Source organism: Sinocyclocheilus anshuiensis, unplaced genomic scaffold (assembly GCF_001515605.1).
Source record: "Sinocyclocheilus anshuiensis isolate Anshui unplaced genomic scaffold, SAMN03320099.WGS_v1.1 scaffold579, whole genome shotgun sequence".
NCBI lineage: Eukaryota > Metazoa > Chordata > Actinopteri > Cypriniformes > Cyprinidae > Sinocyclocheilus > Sinocyclocheilus anshuiensis.
Window position 1 is genome coordinate 230519 of NW_015551075.1, and position 11254 is coordinate 241772.

The window sequence follows — 11254 nt, forward strand, 5'->3', positions numbered from 1 at the left end:
AGAAGGAATCCATTGCACTCCTCTGCCGAACCAGAGTAGGGCGCCGGTCGGGCCATGGGACTAGCGATGATGGTGGGCGAAGAAGTGCTGGTTGGAAGGGAGGAGGTGATGGGTGGTGATGGCGGCGGTGCTGGTGGATTCCGAAGGACGCGTCGTAGTGAGTCTACGAGCTCCTGAAATGGATCGGGGTGACTCATCTGTGCTGTTGGTGTTGGTCCGGTCTTCTGTAACGGAAGAGGTCTGACGCAACAGGTTAGTATAATAATATAGTTTATTTCTGGTCACAGAGAGTTCGGGTGTAGGATCCAGGCGATGACACGAGTGGAGTAATCCGATTCTTTGGCTTTACAGGAGCTGGAATGCACACAGGAGGAACACACACCTCAGCGATCCGGCAACTAGGAGGAACAGGAGACACTTGGAGACGAGGAAACACTAGGAGGAACACAGGAGGTAAGTAATGCAGGAAGTATTCAGTATTCAAAAGTAGTAAAGTCAGAGAGTCCTCTACGTGTGTACGGGACAATGAGGGTGTCTGAGGTGTGAGGTGTGTTGCAGGCTGGTTAATGAGGTGCTAGATTAGTGACAGGTGCAGGTGCTCAGAACTCAGGTGAGAGGGATCGTTGTGATTGGGTGGTGGTGGAGCCTGGCCGAACTGTTACAACAGTAATGCAGATACATTAAAAATTGTTGTTCAGCGTGAGAAAAAGGACGCAATATTGATGTGCGCATGCACAGTAAACCCTGGTAGGACAATCTGACGGGTAGGATAAAATATCAGGACACCGGCTCTGCACATTTTTTATGTCTCCCTTATCTGACACAGTTCAGAGTATCCCTGCAGTAGCCAATCAGTTTTCTTAATTAATATTTTAATTAAGCACATCATTTCTTGTCGAGGTGAAAATGTGTCTCACAATATCAGTATAGTTTGTGGCTGAACATTTTACAAAGCTTGCATTATTTTATTCTGAATTGTACCGTTATCTGTTTGTTTCCAATAACGTGCATTGTGTTTCACTGTTACGTGGAGCACATCTCCACAACTCAGTCAACAAACTCATCTCTGCATATGCTAAGAGTTTGGGTTAATTATAACGTTCATCTGTGGACGAAAGGTGCGCCGTTGAAAACATAACAAATATTGTAACGCCAACACAAAATATTGCATCAATATAGTTCTAAATATGCAATCACTGGGCCGCTGGCGCCCTCTGTAGGCATTTTAATAATACATATTGTACATACGTTTATTGTTTAGATGTACATTTCTTAATGTATTTTAACAGTGTTGTTCAATGAAACCATATGATTACTATGAATTAACCAATCATTATTTTAAAGGTTGTTGTTCGCTTAGGTCTGTTTTTATTACCACAAAAATATTATCTGAATACTTCGTAAATTATTATTTGAAGCGATTTGAAGTATCAAAACCATGGTTAATTTGTGGTTACCATTGCTAAAAGAACCATGTTTTTTTTTTTTAATTCGTAATAAAATTATGGTTAATTTTCGTAAGGGAACATGGAAACTCTTGAGAGAATATTAAGGCAGATGCGGCGGTGATATTATTACCGACATTAAAAAAACACTATACAAGTGTACCACTATACCAACATTAAAACACGTTATTAACGTCAACATCCAAAAAAGTTTCACAGGATTATGAACGTACCTAAACGTGATGCACGGGCTTCATCTTGTCCCTATTCTCTTAATGAGTAATGGGTGTGTTTGGGACATTACATGCAATAAACCAATCATCTCCCATTCCCTTTAAGAGCCAGTTGCGCTCACGCCATGGCGGATTTGCTATTTACACGGTGGAATTTGCAAGCGCAAAGACACAACGTGTCTCCAGAGATGAAACGGATCTGCTCGTGCGCGAGCAAATAGGTAGCCTAATTCTGATACATGCAATGACTATCCATTATGACATGAAGCAATTTTTATATTTATGTAGCCTACACAATAATAATCTTTTACATTGCAATCCTTTAATTTTTTATATTTGGCATGCTTGTGTGTTGCTGTGCGTCCCTATGTGTGTAATAAGCAGAGTGTACGCGGGCTGTGGACCCGCCTGTACTAACACACTCTTTAAATAACAAAAAACTACTGCGCCATTGACTTTAGACCAGGTTTTAATTGGTCAATGGCGCAGTCTATTTTAGTTGCCTCAAAATAGCAAAGTGCCAACAATGCGCCTGAACACACCTCGTTTTTAGACCAGCACGCCCACGGACGCAAATGCATTTGCTATTTAAACAATGTGGCGCAGGACGTGAAAATGATTACTGCGTCAGGCTGAAACTAGCATAAAACACTTGCGTTGCGTCTGGCGCCTCTAAAGTCTGTCAAGCTTTGGTTTAAGAGGATTGGTTGCTCAGTGTCCCATCACAGTGGCAGATCTAGTTTATTTCTTTGTTATAAGCAAAGTTGTCTCTCAAGGTTAGTTTAAGTCCACTTTGTCACCTAATGCATGAACCTCAGTTCTGCTCAGTGTGTCCTGACAGCAAGTAGAATCAATGTGAGTGAGCAAAGAAACGTGGAGTTCATTTACGGATTGCCATCCTGAAAGATTAACTCATGTATTATTATTATTATTATTATTTACTCTAATTATTATTTAATTGCCTTTTGTTGTACCAAACCTGTATGACTTTCTTCATAGACAAACATAAGGAAAACAAGAGCTTACACAGCTCTTTTCCATACAGTGACAGCTCATAATGACATTAGCTGTTAAATAACACCATTAAAGCAACTATATGTAGTATTGTGACTTTGGAGCCCCCTACAGTTAAGTGAGAGGAATTCAGGGCTTAAAAGTTCTCTGGCACCGTGCCGGATCTCCGGCGTGCGGTGTTTGGCTGCAGGGAAAAAAAGTTGTCCTACATTTAAAAACACTTGATGATATCACGTTCGAGTTCATGAGTTCGCCTACCAATGTATGAGAGGAACACATCTTTCACTCTCAACCAAACTAACATTACTAGCCAATCAGAAGTTTTTGCTCTTATAAACACGAGACGTGCATTAGCTGATGAATGGAAAATAAGCCTAGGTCTTGAGCGTGACACATTGAAAAAGCTGCGAGGCGCAATGGTCAAAGATTTCCATCTAGCGTCATATTTACATAGAAAAGCTATTAAAGGGGTCATATGATTCGATTTCAGTTTTTCCTTTCTCTTTGGAGTGTTACAAGCTCTTAGCGTCATCTCCATAAGAACGATATGATTGCCAGAGCGAATTTACCGGGATTTTTGAAAAGGTCCTGTTCACACACGATCTGGTAATTTACCAGTAAAGACTGTATGTGTGAAAGGGGCTAAACTCTTCCTCCGCATATGCGGTGAGTTTGGGTTGCTTAATTAACGTTCATCTGGGAAAACTCACTTGATTTGTACCGTAAATCATTTAAACCTATGCCAACACAGGAGAATACATCAACATATTTCTAAATATGCGATTTATTAGAATACATCAACATGTTTCTAAATATGCGATGTATTGAACATCGCGATTTCAAAAATAAAAGTTTCAGACTTTGCATGTGGCCAAATATTAAAATTAAATGGATTTAAACATCGTTGAATGACATGAAACATCACCAGGCCGTTGGCGCCCTCTGCAGGTATTTGTTATAATATAGGTATATTACATTGTGTATTTAACAGTGTTGTTCAATAAAACCATGTAATTGGTTTTGATTGGCCAATTATTATTGCCTCATCATTAGTTTATATATAAATATAGTCATATTAAAGCCTGTTTTTCCACTTAGTTCTATTTGTATTACAATCTGTAGACGCGCCCATAACAACAAAAGACTATACTTTATTGAACCTTTTCTGATAAGAAGTGTGCACTGCAAACGCGAGCATTTTTGACGTTCGTTTCTGTCCAGTCTGCTCGTTTTATCACGTTTAACCACAGCTGTCGTCGTTTTTTTGTCTGGCAGTGGCAGCAGATATGCGATCAAATTTCTAATTTGAGGCTGTATTACGTCGATTCTGGCACCCAACATCACAACAAGATGATATTTTTGTTTTTTTTGTTAATTGAACTGAACAGTAGTTTTCTGTAGTAAACTGTCTTTGTATATTTCCTATTTTATATTCATTTCCTAGTATTTAATTTACCATTATTTCTTTTGAACAAAACAATTTTTGAAATTTCATGTTTTAGATTGTAGGTCATCTTGTACCGTCAAGGACAAAGCTAACGAGCAAAACTTGATTGTAGTGAGTAACCTTTCTTGTTATTGCTGTTTCAAATATCCCACCATAATCTGTAGTCTGAGCCTGTCAAGTGCTAATGGCAATGGCAGATACGTTACTAGTTAGTTTCAAGGAAAATCATTTTCAATTTTTGTTTGCCAAATAACCCTGTGTATGTGTCCGCCCCCGCAACCCCCAATCCCCAGAAAAAAGTTCAGGCTCAGGATTTTTTTTTTGCTTTAACCCCTGGGAATTCACTGTTGTAAATATATCACTGTCGTAATTTCAGTCGATAACTTTACCAGAGATGGTCTTATTATTGCAGATACCAGGGTCCGTGAATCTACCATTAGAGAAAGCATAACGGTCAACTTGGATCGCGTGTGCCTTGATAATCCATCAGATCACGGCCTTAATGTCACTGAATTTCTGTCAGAGTTGTGCGACAGTCAATCACTGTTTGTGGATAGCATTGAAATGAATGAGAAGAGCCATAAACTGAATCCTACCTGTTGCAAATTGTCTGTGACTTATCTTATAAAATAGCATTTTGTTCAGTGTAAACAATCAAATCCAAAGCAATCCAATATGAATGCTTGATGGCAAATGTGTTAAAGATTCATTAAATAATAAGCTGTCCCCCCCGCCCCACAAAAGCTGTTTATTCAGCGTATTGAAGCTCCTCCACTGAAATCCATTAAAAAAAAAAAAGAAAGAAAGCAAAACAGCCTCTGGTCTCCCTTCCTGTGTAATGCAGCGTTACGCTTTTTTTTTTTTGGCTAAACTTGGAGGCTTGTCGTCAAGCAGCTTTGGCTCTACAATTGCATTTGCTGCTGCTGTAAAATAATCTGCTATTTTTGCGCCATTTAGTTGTAATTATGACATTTAAGTAATTACATTTGTGTCTGTTCCTCGTGCAAAGCCATCAAAATAAAAAGACTTTCATTGACAAGATAACAGCATGTAGGTTTGGAACAACATGAGAGTGAGTAAATACTGAACTATACCTGTAACTATTTGTCTCAGAAGTAGCGGTGTGTGATAGATGTGCTGTGAATCACAGTCAGATCTTGAGGGCAGTTGTGCCAGCTAGATTTCACCTTCCATGGTACCACCCACTGTGTGCCATATGTCCATTCTACCGAGATTCACTTTGGCGTTTTATGAGGTTTGAATAGCAATCCACGTGCATGAAGGTTTTATACTGGAGTCTGTGTTGATATTGGTTCTTTTTGGGTTGGCGAGTCCCTGCCAAGATGCAATTTCTGTCCACCAAAGCTGTCTGATAAAAGTTTATTTCATGCCTTTCTCAAATGTGCGACTGTGATTTCCCTTGCTGTTTTTCATGGTTGTTTGTTCTGTAGATCGGAGGACTGGAGCACCATTACCATTTCCATCACAGCAGGGTGGTCCGCAGATCCACCTTTGCCACCAGAGGCGCTCACAGCTTCATTCACATGGACCCGAAGGTAAGCCTTCCCTCCTGTGGCCACATTACCATCACCAAACAAACAAGTTAAAGCAACAGAGCACCCAAAAATGAAAATTTGCTCAAAATGTACTCACCCTCAGGCCATCCAAGATATAGATGAGTTTGTTTCTTCATGGGAGCAGATTTGGAGAAATGTAGCATTGCATCACTTGCTCACCAATGGATCCTCTGCAGTGAATGGGTGCCGTCAGAATGAGAGTCCAAACAGCTGATAAAAACATCTCAATAATCCATAAGTAATCCACACCACTCCAGTCCAGCAGTTAATGTCTTGAGAAGTGAAAAGCTGCATGTTTGTAAAGGCCCTGTTTGAAGGGAAAAGCTGTGTGTTTGTAAGAAACAAATCCATCATTCAGTCTTCCAGTTGAAAAAGTTATCTCATCTGAATCAGGAGTGAAATATGCACAGATCAAGCACCGTTTACAAGTGAAAATAGTCCAAAACAGTTCTAAGCAAATATGATTTTGATGTGAGAGGACAACAGGAGAAGGACCTTTTCACTGGAGAAAGCATTATTATGAATTGTGGACTAATATTTTGATGATGAATTTGAATTTTTACACACATGCAGCTTTTCTCTATTGTGATGTTTTTATCAGCTGTTTGGACTCATTCTGACGGCACCCATTCACTGCAGAGCATCCATTGGTGAGCAAGTGATGGAATATTACATTTCTCCAAATCTGTTCCCATGTAGAAACAAACTCATCTACATCAAATAAATGCAGCTTTGGTGAGCATAAGAGACTTCTTTTAAAAACATTTTAAAAATCTTACTGACCCAAACTTTGTAATAATACTGTACGGTATTGTAACTAAAACAAAACTTAAAATGGTAGTTTGCAGCTGCTGTCTTCATGAAAAGTCTCATTTAGTTGATCTAAATGGCCTCAAACAAAACTGAATATATTTCAAAAATTGTATGCATAAACTTGGCACTGTGCAGGCCATCTGACACACGATCTGAGTCTGTGCTGCTGAATCATAAACACCCGCTGATGCTGGAGGGATGGTAGTTAAAATTTACAGCTGAATGTGGCAGCAGTGGTGCATTCATAGCATGTTTCATTGTCCGCATGTCCTGCAGTATGCTGTGTTGTAGTGAATCTGAAAAAATGAAACTTTAACTTTGACTTTAGTGGTATTATTTTCAGTATGGTGCAGTTTCTGATGCGTCATCACGGACAGAAGGCACAATGTGTCATAAGGAATGAAACCGACTAAAACTAAAGATGTGGATTAGTACTCAAGTAGTCATGTAAACATTTCACAAATTCAGTTCACCTATTATCTAAGAGGCCTCATTTGTAATTTTGGGGTTGAGTTATGGCATAATTTTTTATGTTACCTATAATTTTTAATGGTATCTTGCAGTCTGATTTTTTTCAACGCTGTACAGTGTGACTTTGCATAATTAAGCAATAGCACAGATGGACCCCCCTCCCACCACCATGTACAATGACCGAAATTCACCACCGTAAAACTATATCTGAATCTTTATGGAAAGTAATTACAAAAAAAAAAACCTTTATATGTATATAACTTTTTCAGTCCCACCAGAATTTTGCAGGCCCAAAATTATTTAAATTGGCTGCAACTTTTGAAAAAATGTAGATATTTGCTGGATTTTTTAATGTGGATTTGCATAAGGCAATGGTGACACCAGTATAGAAATATTCATAATTTTGTTTCACTGAAAATACAGAATTGTTTTAGACACACAGATGCTTGCATGCTGTCACTGATTACATTTGTATTTTAAAGATTTTATATTATTCTTTCATGCTTTGACAACATACCAGTTATATTATTTTCTATTGTTGTAATATTGTTTTTTGGATTTTTAATTTTTTTATTAATACTGTCTTCAACTGCATTCATTCAAAATATTAAAAATGTGCAGCTGAACACCTATTAATCAGACCCCCCCCTCCTCAAGTACATTTTTTTAACACAAAAATGCAAGATAATGCTGCAATCATAATCTAGTTGTCTAATAAATCTGCCATTTTGTATTATAAATATTACTGTTTGAGTACTTGCTTTATTCCTCTTTTGTAAGTCGCTTTGGATAAAAGCGTCTGCTAAAAGCATAAATATAAATTTAATTGGTTGAATTTGTGTTGCATTCCCAACTTGATGGACTGGATTATGCATCATCGAAATGAACTAAAAACTAAACTGAAACTAAACTAGTAAAACCTTCTAAACTATAATAACATTTCCTAGGAGCTGTAGCAACCATTATATGGAGGACAATTTATAGGTATTTTTTTTAGACTTTACTAAGGGCAAAATAGTTAGACACATATACAAACTATTTTAATAAATGTAAACTATTTTACAATCCTACTACATTTAGTGGCTATTTACCATTGCATGCCTTTCAGCAAATCAGGTAGGAGAACCAAGACTGCTGTTGAATATTAATTAAGACTGCCCAATGAATATCCATGAGCCAAGCTGTTAAGTTCTGTTACAATTGTGCCCTCCCTACTTTTCACATGGCTGTTCAGCCTCTCTATCTTGCACGTTAAATCACATCGGTCCTGAACGCATCAATATGACGAGCAGCCGTGTTTGTCCAAGACTTCATTTGACAGAGCAGCCAGGCATTCAAAGTCAAGCTGTTTCCAGGGTTTGGAAAGCGGCCCTCTCCTGCTAAGATTATCTCTTCCCGACAGCCGGCATCTCGGGAGTAATAAAACAGTCCAGGTCTATTGGAGGGCATCTGACGGAGGGCCTCTGATCATATCCTGCTCTGGGCCATGTGTACAAATGGTGCGGCATGGCAAATGCCCAATAACCCATTTCATCAGTGTCAGGCCACAGGCAGAGGCCATGCGAGGCGGCGCGAAATGTTTTGTAACCGCAAGCAAAGAGCTGTCAAGCCTGAAAAGAATGTAAAAAAATACTCTTCCAATAGATGTGTTGGTGTCCTTACAAAAGGACACTTCTTATCTTTCATATCTGACATGCAGTGTTCAACCTGCTTTTGTTGCGTTGAAATAAAAAGACACCAGTGTTCAATAAGTAATTACACTACCGTTCAAAAGTCAGTATGATTTTTTTTTTTTTAAGAAATCAATGCTTTTATTCAACAAGGATGCATAAAATGTATAATGTTACAAAAGTTTTTTTTTTTTTTCAAATAAATATTCTTTTGAACTTTCTATTCATCAAAACATCCTGAAGAAAATGTATCACTGTTTCCAAAAAAAAAAAAAAAAGCAGCCCAACTGTTTTTTAACATTGATAAATCAGCATATCAGAAAGATTTCTGAAGGATCATGTGACACTGAAGACTGAAGTAATGATGCTGAAAATTCAGCTTTGCATCACAGGAATAAATTACATTTTGAAATATATTCAAATAGAAAACAGTTATTTTTAATTGTAATAATTTTCATAATTTTTGATCAAATAAATACAGCCTTGGTGAGCAAAAGAGACTTCAAAATCATTTTTAAAACTTACTGACCCCAAACTTTTAAACGGTAGTGTATATTTACTGTATAAAAAATAATAAAAAACAATTCTTTAGTCAAGTAATATAGTTTTATTTTTTTACTGATTATTGAAGTTTTTTTTATCTCTTTATATTAATTTTCTTGAAACAACACACACAATGTCACAAAATAGCTACTATACAGGAAAAATACGACATCAAGCACCCTTAGCTGTAACACTGTACAATACATGACTTTGGAGCCAAGAACATTAAAGCTTTATATTAGAACCCCCCCCCGCCAAAAAAAAAAGGTGTAGAAGGTTACTTCAAGTGCTTTACAATCAGGAATGCTGTACATGAGCAACATAGTGTTAATATACAATCTTTTATCCTGATGAACGGCAACAAATAGTTGCCATCCAAATAGTGTATATTCAGACAGTTTGATTAAAAGAGATGTAATCCAATATATTCAGTCTGCCTGTAAGAACAGTCTTATTGGTTTCCAGATCTTGATGAAAATGGATAATTTATCTTTTAATATATATCTCAGTTCTTCCAAATGTAACATATTTCCCAGTTCCCTTGCCCACATCTCAAAAGTAGGGCCAGAATCTGCTTTCCACATCTGTAAGATCAGTTTTTTTGCAAGTAACATGCAGAGCGAAATGGCCTGTGTTTGATATTTACTACAAAAGGCATTTTCTGCACCTAGAAGTCCAATACAAGGCTCAGGCTCCAAGTCGACAGAATACACTTCAGAAAGAAATTTAAATACACATTTCCAAAATGGCTGAATTTTACTACATGACCGTAAAGAATGAAACTGGGTGCCTTCTAACGTTTTACACTTATTACAGAGTGGGGAAATCGTGGGATACATTTTATGAAGTTTTAATTTAGAATAATGAAGCCTATGAATTACCTTAAACTGTTATTAATGATTTGAAGTATGGCTAAATTTGTACAAATTTGACACAGTACCACTCGCACCAGGGTGTACATTAACAATACTCTCTAAAGTTGGATTTAAATTCAAAGCTTTAAAGTCTGAACTGTGCTTCCTAGCGAAGTCTCTGACTTGCAAATAACGGAAAAAATGAGCAGGAACAAGAGCATAGTATTGTTTTAGTTGTTCAAAAGAACTCAATGTACCTTCCCTATAAAGATCTTGTATTGTTACTATACCCATATGTTTCCATTGAGAAAAGATCTTATCATGTAACCCCGGAGGAAAAGCATGATTATTACAGATTGGGGTATCCAAATATAAATCTGGAATTTTCAAATATACCTTGATTTGTTTCCATACTTTAATTAGGTTTGAAATAACTATGTTACCATTGAAATTTTTGACTTCAATTTTGACGAGACTGTTAAGCAGAGCTGTTAATGAAGTCTTATAACAAGAAGCTTCTTCAATTGCTAACCATTCTGGCATGTCACCTAACTCCACTAAACCAACCTTCCTCCACCACGCTAAAGTATTTAAGTTAGCTGCCCAATAATAATATTTAAAATTGGGAAGGTCAAGTAATATAGTTCATGAGACCTAAGATCATTCTATAAATGGTGCGACTTGATTCATTAATGCAGAATGTGCATTTACAGGTGTTTTTTTTTTTTTTGCATTTTATCGGCTATCCTAGATATAAATCTGGAATTTTCAAATGTACCTTGATTTGTTTCCATACTTTAATTAGGTTTGAAATAACTACGTTACCATTGATATTTTTGACTTCAATTTTGATGGGACTGTTAAAGGGTTAGTTCACCCAAAAATGAAAATTAGGCTGCGTTTATTTTATAATACGTAAGTGTACACAACAGTTCATACTACAAATCAAGTGAAATGCATAGTTTATTTTCTTGTTACTCCGTACATGAGCTGTTGAATTGGTGTGTGACATACTTGATATAAATCCATTTTAAACAGCTTAAACAACTAATTTTGATGGTTTCATTTGTGTATAAGTCTAATACATGCCGTTTTCATGATCTCATATTTATTGAGAGACTACTTATTTGTGACCCTGGAGCACAAAACCAGTCTTAAGTCGCTGGGGTATATTTGTAGCAATAGCC

The 11254-nt window shown here is 37.2% G+C and overlaps 1 protein-coding gene across 1 annotated transcript in view; it reads left to right on the forward strand.

Annotated features, from left to right (window-relative positions):
- pcsk6 (proprotein convertase subtilisin/kexin type 6) overlaps positions 1-11254 on the forward strand; it is a 101519-nt gene that overhangs the window by 17618 nt on the left and 72647 nt on the right. Inside the window, exon 2 of the mRNA XM_016452194.1 lies at positions 5591-5695. Coding sequence (XP_016307680.1) covers positions 5591-5695 — 105 coding nt within the window. The remainder of the gene's footprint in view (positions 1-5590; positions 5696-11254) is intronic.